At 53.4% G+C, this 13,670-nt stretch overlaps 5 protein-coding genes across 5 annotated transcripts; 2 read left to right on the top strand and 3 right to left on the bottom strand.

Moving 5' to 3' along the window:
• Nucleotides 1–465: 465 nt before the first annotated feature.
• On the bottom strand, nucleotides 466–1,130 carry LAESUDRAFT_756979 (uncharacterized protein; the record flags this gene model as incomplete). Its single annotated transcript, XM_040912237.1, has 5 exons — nucleotides 466–718; nucleotides 775–812; nucleotides 862–922; nucleotides 975–990; nucleotides 1,040–1,130. 5 exons carry the CDS (start codon nucleotides 1,128–1,130, stop codon nucleotides 466–468), a joined length of 459 nt encoding a protein of 152 aa, XP_040767094.1.
• A 3,560-nt stretch (nucleotides 1,131–4,690) lies between these two features.
• LAESUDRAFT_756978 (NADH dehydrogenase) lies at nucleotides 4,691–6,346 on the top strand (the record flags this gene model as incomplete). Its single annotated transcript, XM_040912236.1, has 9 exons — nucleotides 4,691–4,840; nucleotides 4,902–5,046; nucleotides 5,109–5,203; nucleotides 5,261–5,352; nucleotides 5,410–5,654; nucleotides 5,713–5,768; nucleotides 5,822–6,165; nucleotides 6,224–6,272; nucleotides 6,332–6,346. 9 exons carry the CDS (start codon nucleotides 4,691–4,693, stop codon nucleotides 6,344–6,346), a joined length of 1,191 nt encoding a protein of 396 aa, XP_040767093.1.
• A 447-nt stretch (nucleotides 6,347–6,793) lies between these two features.
• On the bottom strand, nucleotides 6,794–7,316 carry LAESUDRAFT_696104 (uncharacterized protein; the record flags this gene model as incomplete). The annotated part of the gene is made up of 2 exons (XM_040906257.1): nucleotides 6,794–6,871; nucleotides 6,936–7,316. The coding sequence occupies 2 exons, from the start codon at nucleotides 7,314–7,316 to the stop codon at nucleotides 6,800–6,802; spliced, it is 453 nt and encodes a 150-aa protein (XP_040767092.1). The 3' UTR covers nucleotides 6,794–6,799.
• A 453-nt stretch (nucleotides 7,317–7,769) lies between these two features.
• On the top strand, nucleotides 7,770–11,029 carry LAESUDRAFT_756976 (uncharacterized protein; the record flags this gene model as incomplete). Its single annotated transcript, XM_040912235.1, has 19 exons — nucleotides 7,770–7,818; nucleotides 7,884–7,983; nucleotides 8,059–8,101; nucleotides 8,151–8,156; nucleotides 8,215–8,243; nucleotides 8,300–8,380; nucleotides 8,450–8,473; nucleotides 8,531–8,677; nucleotides 8,738–8,856; nucleotides 8,916–9,117; nucleotides 9,180–9,385; nucleotides 9,449–9,469; nucleotides 9,518–9,570; nucleotides 9,629–9,756; nucleotides 9,810–9,915; nucleotides 9,995–10,280; nucleotides 10,345–10,550; nucleotides 10,624–10,653; nucleotides 10,730–11,029. 19 exons carry the CDS (start codon nucleotides 7,770–7,772, stop codon nucleotides 11,027–11,029), a joined length of 2,136 nt encoding a protein of 711 aa, XP_040767091.1.
• Nucleotides 11,030–11,309: 280 nt separating this feature from the next.
• Nucleotides 11,310–13,630, bottom strand: LAESUDRAFT_756975 (uncharacterized protein; the record flags this gene model as incomplete). Its single annotated transcript, XM_040912234.1, has 6 exons — nucleotides 11,310–11,562; nucleotides 11,626–12,577; nucleotides 12,627–12,682; nucleotides 12,733–12,894; nucleotides 12,945–13,440; nucleotides 13,504–13,630. 6 exons carry the CDS (start codon nucleotides 13,628–13,630, stop codon nucleotides 11,310–11,312), a joined length of 2,046 nt encoding a protein of 681 aa, XP_040767090.1.
• Between the last annotated feature and the right edge of the window lie 40 nt (nucleotides 13,631–13,670).

Genomic DNA, 13,670 nt, shown 5'->3' with positions numbered 1-13,670 from the left:
AGATCATACCGCAAAGTTGGTGAAGATCTGATCCCGGATGTGCGTGGATTGATCCTGAACATCAAGCTCCAAGTCGGGCCACCTCTGTCGAGACGCTGGCAAGAATGAAGCAGACAGTGCGTTTATCTCTGAGCTGAGTCATAATATGAGCAGCAGGAACAGGTACTCTGACAGCTAACACAGCTGTTCCGAAGAGTCTGCTGTGAGTTAATTCACGTCCGGCACAATCATTGCGTACGATGCGTGTTGCAGAGGGTGCCTGTTTCAAACGAACATTCGAAGTACGAATATGCTGGTTGAGATGAGATGAGCTATGTTACGTAGGAGAGGGCAACCGAAGACAGATGGACAAGGAGACATCCAGGAGCACGGAAAATGCCGATCAGGCGCGCCGAACAACATTCATTGATTCAAAGTTCACTCACCAGCGGGACCTTCAAGACTGTATATTTCAACACTGTCATCCTATTGGACCTCTGCGCGGGTGCCATCCTCGACAGCTTCCCAGTCCCAACCCTCTTCCACATTGTCCACAACATCTGTGTCAGCGTCTTGATTGAAATCCAGATCGGCATCCATGTTGCCGACAATTATGGACGTGAACACCGTGCTCTGCACCTCGGAGGCGGTGGAGTGCGTGAGTTCCTGTGAGTCGACAATGGTAGTATGGGCTCGGCGTAAGTTCAACACAAAGCGTGTCAGTAGGATAGATGATATCCTTCGAGTTTGATAAACATGACAACGTTATCATATCCTAGAAAAGTTCATGCTCACGGGCCCAAGAATGTCGAAACATAGCTATACGCAGGTTGCTATATTACGTTATGATGTCAATACGCCAGAAATGAACAACACGCATACCTGTTCGAACTGCATTGTCAAGGCAAGGACTATCTCGAAAATATTCAAAGCGAGAAGTGAGCTACCCAGCGCGAGTAAGCATCAGTGTCTATCGCTCGCTACGACTGACATACGAAAAGTATAGCGTGCCTACGACATCTTTCAGTCATATTGCAGCAATATTAGACATCAAACGCACCATCTCGTAGCAGAAAGAAGGCTAATGTTGTCGAACGAGCTTCTCTCGCGAATTTGTACGTCTTGATCCAGGTGACTACAAGGACGATCATGTCGGACGTGATTGGACACAAACGGGACACAAAGATCACTTCAATCGCTTCAACAAACTAAGCAGGGTTGTGAACATTCTCAATACATACGTCTGGACAGAATATCATTACTCTCAACGTTGAGGACATAGGGATGAGAAATGCCTCACGGATTTTGCAATGCCTGTGATGGCGATGAGTTGGTGTTGCATAGTGGAACATTCACGATGTAGAGCACGGACATCCCCGATATGCGCGTCATGATGTACTAGAGATCTGGATGAATGCAGACGACAAAAGGCATCAAGGGTGGACTGACGACGTTACAGATCGCTGGAGCCAACCCGAATGCTAAGACAAGTGTAGGAAGTATCATTCGATGGCCACCAATTGCATAAACCCGCAAAGCGGAGAGCCCTGTTCGTTTGAGCAGTTCGATGAGCGCTGTAGTTTGAGCGATCGTTTTGCGACTGACCTGCTGTTACAACCTGTACCGCCACGTTTGCGCAGTCAGCAAGCATTGTTGTCGCTTCACACCTTTAGGTAATATCGTTAGTGCGATGAATATGGTATATCAGCACCAGACTGAATTACCCCTGGAAAGTGTGAGTCACGCACAAGCGGGAAAAGCTTGGAATCTTACTTGCGAAGAGGACCAATATAACGATTCTATAGCATTTGCAAATCCCAGTGACAAGAGAAAGTATCTGTTTGCCACGAAGAGCACGTTGGTAATTGTCAGGTGGCCGAACCAAACAAGGGACATCTCCTCCGGTAGTGTGAGTATATATTCATAGAGTACTATAGCTGGGACGCAAGGACTCAGTCAAGTTCAATTCAAACATTTCCTCGGACATACCAGCGCTTGCGATCCAGCAGTACTTAATTGCAACACTAGAACAAAGTGCAACGTCAACCGCAAACCAAGGTGATCAGCAAAGTGGAACTCACAGTGGTTGTAAGATCTCGATGTCTTGAAATAGTGTTGTTTGATTTGACGAAGCCATTCTTCCCGACAGGCGGCTCCTTGTCAATGTGTCGGTGGGAACGTCGCTCTGGTAAGGATGTTCGATGACGAAGTACCTTTCTACGACCACGTAGAGACCCTAGCATCTGCCATACGCTTTTAAAGTACGGAAATAACCGTTCACGGACTTCGGTCCAACTCGCCTCGCTTCCAAACGTTCGAGCAAACTCAACGACCATCATGATTCAAATGATCCGCTGTGCTCGCTGTGTACTTTGTTGTAAATGCATCATCTCATCTCCACGTGTATACGGACTGTTAATCATAATATTCAGGCAGTGTGATATAGGCCGACTTGACTCAACTGTGTCATCCGCGCACTGTGACTACAGAGGTTGGCACCGCATCCGGAGAACGCGGTTACAAATCTTTTGTGTCGCCTTCTGCCTCCTGCACACTCTTCTTAGTAGTCTTGATGGTCTGCAGTACAGTGACAGAACATGTGGCGAAATTACACGCACTGGTCTCTTTCGCAGTCCGGAAGTCATACCGCAAATCTGTGAAGATTCGATCCTCGATGGGCGTGGATTGACCCAGATGATCAAGGCGGACCACCTCTGTCGAGACACTGGCGAGAATGAAGCAGATGCGTTAATATCGGAGCTGAGCCCATAATATGAGCGGCAACAACGGGTACTCGGACAGCTGACACAGCTATTCCGAAGAGTCTGTAGTGTGAGTTGAACGCCAACGTCGAAAGCTCACGTCCGGCACAATGCGTAGTGACGATGCATGCTCCACAGGGTGCCTGTTTCAAACAAACATTTGATTTGCGAATATGGTGGTTGAGACGAGATGTGCTGTGCTTGTCATCATACTACTTAGGAGAGGCAACCGAAGACACTGGAGACATCCAGGAGCACGGAAAATGCCGATCAAGCGCGCCGAACAACATGATCGGTTCAAAGTTCACTCACCAGCGGACGTCTCCCTTGAAAATCACCCTATGACTTATTTTAGCGACAAAGTTCGTAAAATAAACCCAAGGTATAGCGCTGAAAGATTACACATCAGAGACAAGGAACGTGCAGCGCACCTGCCGTTGTAGCCTGTACGGCCAAGGTTGTACAGGCGTCAAGCACACTATTTGCTTCACATCTTGAGTTACATTGTAACCGTCATAAACTTCTATAAGACACATTGTTATGCAACATCCACCTCTGATGGTGATAAGCATACCATAGATGAGAAAAACTTGATTTTGCACTTGAGGAGAAGACCACTAACCCCGGGGGAAAGCAGAGGCGGTTCAACGGAAAGACTGTAGTGGCCTCTTGTCAGATGGCCCAGACCACACGAGAGCAGCTTCTTCGGAGCTAGTGAAAATGGATTCATAGAATATCACCGCTATTCCACAGAATTGATTTTAGGGGCATCGGAAGTATTCTGAGGATGCACTAACTATTGCGAATTTAAAGTTATTGCTCACGACACTGGTGAAATTGTTGCAAGGTCAACTATGCTGACTGACAACGGCAACATAAGGAGCTCACAACGTTTGCAGAAGACCGGTGCCTTCGGCGAGTGATCGTCGTTTGACTGAGACATTACTGAGCAATGACGACCACACGGACGGATGCTGAAGGCACAGCGCTGTTAATAGTACCAGTGTGAGCGCATTCAGGCTGCGCAAAGATGGACAGATAGCTTCTCACTCTCATATGCCAACCGGGAGGTTCCGTGACCGGCCTTTCTGAGACACATATCCCTTCCGCGCCTTGAAGTGGTTGATGAAATTTACTGATTGTAGCGAAGACGACTCTTCGCGTGATCAATGAAACAACCTTGGTGAGAAAGATAGAAGGCACGGTGATAGTAACGCACAGACACACCTTGCTGTCAGACCAGGACCACCGAACCTTGTCCGAGGTGTACTCGGCTCAGTTGCATGAACGCGACTGAGTTTGATCCCTATCCTGACCCCTCCCCCAACAATCTCAGGCCGTGTGGCGTGATGCATTGGCCAGGTTACACCATCAATTTCACACTGAGGCGCAAAACAGGCTACCCAATCTCACAAGACGGTGCTGTATAATCTGTCAATGCCTAGCGATAGTGCATCAGACGACTACGGCCCTGGAAGCAGTTTTCACGGAAGATGATAAATACATAGACAGTTTAGGAATCTATTGACAGATGCCCTTGTCAGCAGTCCATATTTATGGCCTATAGAGAAAGCGGTAGGCTGTTCTCACTAGCTCACATGTATATCTCGACATGATGACGACCTTGGTGATACTGGTGCCCTCTTCGAACCTATGATCCCAAGTGTACAAAGCGTTCCCTATCTTCACAGAGCATAAATATAGTGCAAAGCGAGAGAATTTGGACGAAGCGAGGATACGCCGACCGTTGACGCGACGGTTCCGGACGGCCGCTGAGGAGAGTGTGACCAGCCGACGAACCGTTGTACTAGCAATGCATGAATCAATCAGCCTGAGAGCCATGAACTAACAGCTCCATGCAAACTGCGGGACTGTGCTCGACCACTCGCATGTAATACGTTAGAAGTTGAAGTTGGGGCCACCGATGCTTGCCATAGGAGGAAAGACTGATGCACGATCATGCACCTCGGAAAAAGCCGGTCGAGGCGAGACGAACGGCGGCAGCGAGGACAAAGGTGCTGCTCATCGTCCCAGCGGAAATGTTGGTCGTATCCTCAAATTGCGTGCGTCTGCAGCGCGTCGCCACTTCGCAGAGCAAGGTGAGCTCTCTCGTCGACCAGCGGTTATGATAAGATTGATGAATGCGCGGGTTGGACATAGCGGTCATTGCATGACCTCCTCACCCTGCCCCACAACAAGCCCATTATCTCGTATGGCCCACCGGGAAGGAGTGCGGTGACGGGACATGTCGCTACCGTGTTTGGATGCACCGGTTTCTTAGGAAGATATCTCGTAGCGAAGCTCGGTGCGTTGCATTGAACTTTGTGTTGGATGCCGGCTGATTTGACGCGACGTGGGGCTTCGCAGCGAAGTCGGGCACGCAGATTATTATTCCGTATAGAGATGAGGATGAGAAGAGGCACTTGAGGCCGATGGGGGATCTTGGGCAGATTATCCCGACGGTGCGTTTGTGTCGCGGTTATGGAGGGGTGAGCCGCTGATGACGCTATGGGAGGCAGGAGTGGGACCTCCGGAGGGAGGATCAGATTGAAGAGTGTCTGAGGCACTCTGACATTGTGTACAACCTTGTCGGCAGGAACTACGAGACAAAGTATGCTTTCCATCCCTCGTTTCCGCCTCGACCGCTCACCCTCTCAAACTCACGAAGGAACTTCACTTTCGACGCCGTCCACAAAGACGGCGCACACCGCATCGCAAGCATCGCCGCACGGGCGGGCGTCGCACGCTTCGTTCACGTCTCGCATCTGAACGCGTCGCACGACTCGCCATCCGAGTTCTACAAGTCCAAGGCTCGCGGCGAGGACCTCGTCAAGGAGGCGTTCCCGACCGCGACGATCGTCCGGCCCGCGGCCATGTACGGCTATGAGGACAAATTCTTGACGAACATGGCAGGTGTGTCGCGTCGCGAAATGCGGTGCTCGGCTCGCAACCATTGACATCGTGACGGCAGTCTGGCCCATCTGGTGGAAACTTAACCATATGCGAACGAAAGTTCGCCCGGTGCATGTACGTACTAGACGTTGTCGCTTCACGTACTGCAGGCCTCAAGTTTCACACAGGTCTTCGACGTTGCACAAGCGCTCACGAACCTCCTTTCGGTCCCTTCGCTTCCGGGCACACTCAACCTGCCTGGGCCCTCTACCCTCACCCACGAGTACCTGCTCACCCTTGTGTCGGCTGTGACCTGCCGCGCACCCGATCGCGCACCCATCTTACCGAAGCGCATCGCGCTTGCGCTTTCCAAAGTCGCGCAGAATGTGTGGTGGCCGGCGATCAGCCCTGACGAAGTGCTGCGTCGTTACCTTGATGACGTGGACGTCCCCGGTGACTGGGACAAGGTCGGCGTCGTCCCTGACGAGATTGAGCAGCATGCAATCACTTATCTGAGACGGTACCGCTCGGCGTAAGTTCTCTGTGACACGAGTTGAATGGTGAGTCGACTGACGTGGCTCGGTTCACAGAGAGAATTACTCGCGTGCCGTGCAGTTGCCTGCATCGCGGGAGGCTCTGGTATGTAAATCGCTATGTTCGCACGTCGTTCAGGTGGCTGATGAGATACGGTCTGGCAGTACGAGTTGCCATAACGTGTGATCCCATGTGTTGTCATTCAATTGAAATTCCGTTGCTCTGGCCCGAGAAGTCCTCCGCTGCAATTCAGCGTCGCGGCGATGGTTATCGCAGGTCCGGCTCTAAGCAATTGTAGAGATGGTCTGACGATTTGAGATGACGTCCGGTGATAGGCATCTCGCGGTGACGGTAATTACAGACTAAAGAGGTTATCATGACTACCGGCGGTTCCGCAATAACAGCGAAGAACGTCTGCAGCGTTGCTAGGCTCTCGATGTGAGGAGCATGTATCAGCGAGAAGCGTCATAGTATACTTGGCTGGGAAATCGTGGCACGCCGGCGGAGGGCCGTTCGCAGGAAAAGGGCCAATGCGGCGCCGAATGGGAGAGGCCAGCGAAATACAGATGATCGGGGAGCTATTAATGATACAATATAGCAAGAAAGAAGCAGGATGGGGACGGCGGAGAGGTCTAGAATCCCGGGGGAACGACTCCCTTTTGCTGTTGTTGGTTGGGATTCGACGGAGCGTACATGGAAGCCATCTGGCGACGTAGAGAGGGTGAGCATGGCGCGGGTCGTCGGCGAAACTGTAGTAATGGGACTTACATGCTGCGCACCCTGCTGCTGAGCCAGCATCTCCTTCTCCTGCTGCACGATCTTGGCCTCGTCCTCTAGGCTGAGAGCAAGCGGGAGGCCGATGAGGAGCGCGCTCGTGGTGACTATCCACACGAGGTTGCCGACGAGCTTGCCGGTACCCTTGACAAAGCCGGCCGCCTTGGAAACGCGGGAGTTTATTTTGTGGCGGGTGGAAGGAGGTACGATGTCGACGAGGGCGACAATGCGCTCGTAGAGAGACTCTTCGAGGTCGAGCTCGGCATCGCTTACGTTAGAGAGGGAGACGGAGGAGGATGTGCGCGACGAGGAGGGGGAGGCGTAGGGGGAGTTGGCGTCCTGGTCCTTTTCCTCGATGATGTCGACTTTGACCATGGCGGGCTAATAGGTGGTCGGTGATGGCGACGGCGAGCCTTCCAAATTTTGGACCGCGCGTCAGTGCACGTGAGCTCGCTCGGGAGCGTGTGGCGCTGTGTGACTCGATGTGATGTGCCGTGACTGCACATGAATGAGTCGACGTGACTTGTGTGTGACTCTACTCAATTCCAGCAGCCGCGGCGTCGAATAAATTCGTGGGAGAAACTTACGTACGGCGCCGGGTAGACTGTGCCTGATTAGGGCAAACCGACAAACCGGAGATCCGGGATTGGCCCGTGCGGCGGAAGGAGCGGCCACGTGGTGGATCGGGCCCGAGATTCGATCTTGTTCGCCTGCCGGAAATCGTAAGCAAGCAAGATGGGTCGACGCTCTTTGCCGGCACAAGCCACTCATTGACCTCCTCGAACAAGGCATTCCAGGTCCGTCGCCCTTTCCCTCTTAACCACCGTCATGGACGCGCACGACAGCGTCCACGACCTCCCGCACGCCGTATCCCAAGGTCTGTTCGACGCTCCCTTCCTCCCCGCCGCTGTGTGCCAGCTTGGGCTCACCTCGCCGTTGCAGCCTTCAATTTGACGAGTACGACCATGCAGAATCAAATTCACGAACTGGCCAAGACTCTCCCCCCGCCGCGCAAGCAAAATACAGCCTGCGATGCTTGCAGGTACGTTGCGCTGCACAGCCCCGTTGTCGTCACCCCAGCTCAGGTACAGGCTCATATTGACCTCCTAATTACCAGGGCGCGTAAAGTGAAGTGCCAGCCGGTCTTGGGGCAAGAGAAGGTGAGCGGTACATGTGTTCTTCATGCACGCATGCTGACTCCGTTTCTAGTGCCAGGTACCTTGATTTACGGAAACACTACACAGTTGGCCCGCTTACGATGAGCCCATTACAGCATTGCCTGTCTAAGAATTACCCGTGCACGTTCGTCGCCAGCCTCTTTACGCGAAACGCTCTCCTAAACGGCTAATGTCCCACAGACACTTCGTGCAACAAGCCACTACAGAGAAGAAGCGTAATGCCGCTCGACGGCCCCGGACGCTGAGCACGTCTCAGAATAAGTGAGAACACAGCCTAGATCTCGTTCGCCATTGATTGTATTCTGATCATCGTCGGCTCCGCACTCACAGCGCTACGCCGGGCTCTTCACGCGTGTAAGCCAGATCAGGATCTCGTGCCACCACGGGGCGCTCACCGGTCTTCTCCATCAGCAGCCCCGCCGCGGACCAGTCGCTGCCCTCCTCACCCAACTATTCCACCCCAACGTCATTCAGGGCTCTGCAGGGCGGCAGTCCCATCTCGTCTTCTACATCGATACGTGATCTGCTTGCCTATCTCTTCTCCCCGCCAACTTCCAGGTTCATCTCTCGCTGCGACGCGAAGTGTGACATGAGTAGGCTGACAATATGTTTCGTCAGCGCTGGCCATGGATACAGCTCGCCTGGAATAGCGAACGCGTATGCCGAATGGGGCGAACTCGCGCCAAGTCTCGCCGAAGACTCATACCGTACCGAGTTGCGTCAGCTCATCATTCGAGGTATTTGTCGTGTGAGCTGATTGACATACAATGCTGCAGCCTCGCTTTGGATTTGGTAGAAGTGTTTTTCCAGATAGTGCACTCACGCATCCCATTACTGAACCCTGCACAATTCCGAGCACGCTTGCGTCTCAGCCTGCATATGAGCTCCCGCTCTCGCAGTCACAGTTCGCACAGCCCGCCTAGCACTTCACCTGGAAGTCCTTTCGGGTCCCGGAGTCACCATGGACATAACGACACTCTTCGTCCGCTTCATCCTGCGTAAGCTCTCTGCTTCTAGCAGGCTCATTCTGGCAGATTGACTCGCGATGTCTTGTCTTCAGGCTCGTTGCGACGGTGATTGCTTGGGGTGCCAAATTCTCCGAGCACCCGGTGTTCATGCGCGACCGGATGAGGAATAATAATCATAGTCGTCTTGCCAAGATGCTCGTCAACCGCGCGAGAGACCTTGCAGAAGACCTGAAAGTGCATCGCATTCCGAGTGCCGAACACGTAGTCATTGCACTATTAATAGAAACGATGCAGAGCCGTGCGTTTCACCTTTGTTGGGAGACGATCCCTCCGAGTAACTGACCTCTATCTCGCTTCTTAGAAAGCAAAGGCAACTCCCTTGGTATGCTTGGTGACAGTGGCAAAGATTGGCATTGATCGGTTGCTCTAGGCTATCATGGCTTCTGGATAGGATCTGCCATTCGCATGCTGCTGGAACTCCAGGTAGGATAGCGCTTTGTTTTGCCGACCATTTGCTTGGTCTTCTAATGTCAAGATGTAGATCAACCGCAAGTCGGTCATGGTCAACATCCAAGATCCAGAAGAGCGAGGGACGATGGTCTTTGCATGGTGGATGGCTTGCATCGCTGAGGCATATGGAAGCGCGTACTACAGGAGAAAGCCGATGCTGTGGGTTTCTTCTGATGGTGATGCTACATGCGTTGTTTGACGGTTGCTTACAGAGACGACGACGATTATGACATTGATTTCTACACGGCGGGGCCGGTGCCTCCCGAAAACATGGAAGCGCAAGAAGAGACGCCGCCCTCGCCAAGGGAACAGCTGGAGGTAGGGCTTCCGGTCGTCGAACCTTTCTATCTCTAACCTCATCTGCTGCGCTGTCGTTCGTGTGTCATGCGTCTCATAGTTCCTGGTAAGCAGCAGCACGCTGTCTATACCTCAATATCCCCAGCAATCAACCGTGCGTATGATCCAGGGATACTACCGCGCTGCACACGCGCTGGCACGGATTGCCCGGAACATGTCTCGCCAGTTGTGGCGGCCTGCGACCGAGTCGGACGGGATCCCCGTTGACGTATTCAAACATTTTATTGAGGCGCTGACCGGGTGGCGCGAGCAATACCTCTCGATGATCGGGGTACCGACGAACGCGCTGCCGTCGAATTGGGACTTTGTTAGTGCTGTCACGTCATGTGAGTGCTCCATTTGCCATGTCTCGGCGATCATCCTGCTGAAAATGAATACATGCCATTACAGGCGCGAGCGACGCGACGTATCACATCATGTGGATCATCTTGTTCAACGCCGCGGACGACTTTGGCATCAAGGAGATCAGGGACGTACAAGAAGCGATGCGCGCGGGAAGCCCCGGGCAGTACCTGCCTAATACCGACGTGATAGAGGAGTACAAGCAGAAAGTGATGGACATGGCGCTGCAATCGGCATCGCGCATCGCAGGACTGGTAAGATGCAGATCCTTTGATCGCTTCTAGAGCACATTTGGACAGGGAGCTGACGGAATATTGACGATCACAGGCGGGTATTTTGGCACAAAATGGGTATCTGGTTCGTCTTTTTCTGATCTTCCGAGCGCGATACAACCAGAGCTTGGCCGATGATCTCACGCACTTGTGACTTACAGAAGCTCGACTCGGCGGTGATGCACGTCAGCATCATCCAGGCCGGGATGCTCCTCGCGCGCCTCGGACGCCCCGAAGTGCAGAATTGCATCGACGGGCTGCAGCAGTACAGCTACGCGTACGAGGAGTGCGCCGAGCAGGCAAATGAGATGCAACGCCTCTACCACCAGGCCGTGAACAGGGACACGGAGCTGAATTACATGGCTTCCGTCGATCCCAGGACGCCTTCGGGGATGGGAGTCGACCATGTGCATGCGATGAATGTCGACCAGCCGTTGTTCGGGGCGGGATATCACAGTTGATGGTAGGCTAAATGAATGGATGGACGGAACGGACGGCTTGTGAAGGACTGCGTGCTCTCGAACTGCTTTCAGATGGACTTATTTGATCTCTTGGCTGCGGACTTCCTCATAGACTTGTAGCAGTCTCTCATCTTTCCCTTGTACTAAGTGCTCTGGTCACTGCTGTAGTTACTAAAAGTCGGGTTTGGGTTAATAAAAGGATAAGGCAATCGAACATCATGTAAGATCAATGCCATTGCGTATGGTAGAAATCCGGTCACAATAACAGTTGCGATTGACTCTACAGGCGAATACTCTTGACCACACGCGTGATGCCGGACTTTTCGCCCCCATATACGCCAGTGGCCCCGATGCCACCCTTGTAGACAGCCTTCTGCGACGCGACTTTCTTTTTCGCCTTCTCAAACCTCTGCCGTTTCTTGACACGGGGGTTCCGCACGCTCTTCCCGCGATGGGGAGTCAAGCCCTTGTTTTTCAAAATAGCGCGGGTGAGCGCACGAGGACCGTCTGCTGCACTCTCATCGATATCCGGCCTGCGACGCCACCATGATGAGTGAGCACGGATCGTGACTAGAGTGAACGCGGAATGCACTTACCTCGCCGCAGCCCTCGCAGCCTCGTATTCCGCCTTCTTTTTCTCCTTCCGCTCCTTTGACGCGCGCTGAACCAGCTCATAATAGCCATCCTCCCCTCCTTCATCGCTGCCAGACTCGCCGTCGCTCTCCCTCGCGCGCTTCTTCTTCTCCTTTTGAGTTTGAGTGGCCCGAGGCTCCGGCTCGACGTCATCGAGGTCATCGCCGCCCTGCCCGGGATGTTTCGCCGCCGCCTCGCGCAGGAGCCGTTCCTCCTTCTGCTTTTTGCGCTCGCGGTACGGTATGTCGTCATCGCCGCCCATCGCAGCGGAGCGCGCGCTATGTCGGCGCGCGCTGGTGCTCTCGATCCTGGCCGCGTGGAACCGCAGCGACTTCTTGCGTGCTTGCTTGTCCGCGGCGTCGGCCGAGTCCAGCGCGGTCGCCTCACCGTACACGTCCGCGGAAGAGGAAGAGTCGTGCCTGCTCTTGGACGATGTCGATTTGAATTGCGACATATCGGGCTCGATGAGGTCGAAGACGGGAACGGTAGGTTTGGGATCCGCGCTGGCCTTCTTCTCCGTCTTGCGCCTCTTCTTCGGTGGTTCTTCAATAACTGTTTTCTTGGGTTTTGGCTTGGCTTTGGGCATCGTGTCCTCACCGTCCCCATCCGCCATCATGAAATCAGCCTGCTGGAGCAGCTCCTCGAGCTCACCCAACTCCAGACCCTTGCTATTCTCAAAAAACCACCGCTGCTCGGCGTCCACCATGGGATCGTTCTCACCCGGGGGGCTTTCGTCTTCATCATCCGAGGAGATACCGAGATTGAGATCCTCGAGCGTTGTTAAAGATTGCTTGAGAGTAAGCAGCCGAGGGAAAATAGGGTGAGAGCGGAGAAGCTCCGGTCGTCGTGCGTACTTCTCCTGCGACCGTAGGTGCAGGTAGAACGCCAGTGTAGTGCAATACGTGATGAGTGCCTCTGCGTAAAATTAGCTTGACTGCAACAGATGAGCCCTTGGGCGACGTACGGTAGTGCAAATGGGCCATACCGAGAATGAGAGCATCGGCAGTCTTGGCATGGATCCTAGTTTCACGGTCAGTGCTTGTGACACACCACGCAGCTGTGAGACATACTGTGCATTTATGATCTGCGTTTGCACAAGCTTGTGTGCGACATCGTCCCAGTCGCGTGCTAACGCCAAAGCCTCTGGGCTTGTCTTCTCGAGATGACGCAGAAGACTCTGCTTGTCCTGAGGTAGTGGCTGAACGGCAGAAGCTGGCGCGTCCATGAACACGCTGATGCAATTGTGAGCAGAGAGTGGAGTTATTAGGAGAAGGGGACGTACTCGTCCTGCTCAGCAGCGCCCTCGACCAAATCACCCAGCCCAAAGTCCTCATCCGCGAGAGCCTCCCTCGCCTTCGTTTGCAGCCGCTTCGCCTCCTGTTCCTCCAGCTCGTTCGCCTCCTCATCGTCCGACTCGATCTGCGCCGCATTGGACGAGTAATACGCAGACTTGTTCTTGCCCCACCCTTCCTCCTCCTCTGATCCCTCGTCCGATGCGGAGGATGGCGGTGCCTGCGCTGCCTTGCCCTTTTTGCCCTTCTTCCCCTTTTTGTCCTCAGCCTTTTTGCTCTTCTTCTGCAACGCTTGCAGTTCCTCAAGGTCGTCTGAGTCTTCGTCTCCCTCGTCTTCACCTGCTTTCTCTTCGTCGTCGTCGTCCTCATCTTCATCCTCCGAGTCGTCCGGGATGCCCTTCAGCGCGAACACCTCGTCTTCGTCGCCTTCATCGATCTCGCCGTAATTATCCCCATCAAGGAGAATCTTATCTTTGGACGCATGGACTAAGAGTCACACCCCGCGTTCAGCACTGTGTCTATTCCTCCGTAGAGAACAGACGTACGTACATTGGTCCTCGTCGTCTAACGGTATGTCTTCCGGCCTCTCCCAACGAACGATTTTGCTCTCCTTTGGATCAACGCCGCGGAGCTTTCGACGAGCTCCATTTGACTTGTCGTCACGTCGACGAGGCATGATATGAGAGACCAAAGGCAAATATGCAGGTTAGAGTGAA

Source organism: Laetiporus sulphureus (genome assembly GCF_001632365.1).
Source record: "Laetiporus sulphureus 93-53 unplaced genomic scaffold LAESUscaffold_8, whole genome shotgun sequence".
NCBI lineage: Eukaryota > Fungi > Basidiomycota > Agaricomycetes > Polyporales > Laetiporaceae > Laetiporus > Laetiporus sulphureus.
The sequence above is the reverse complement of the archived record's forward strand: the minus strand, read 5'-3'. Positions and strand labels throughout refer to the sequence as shown.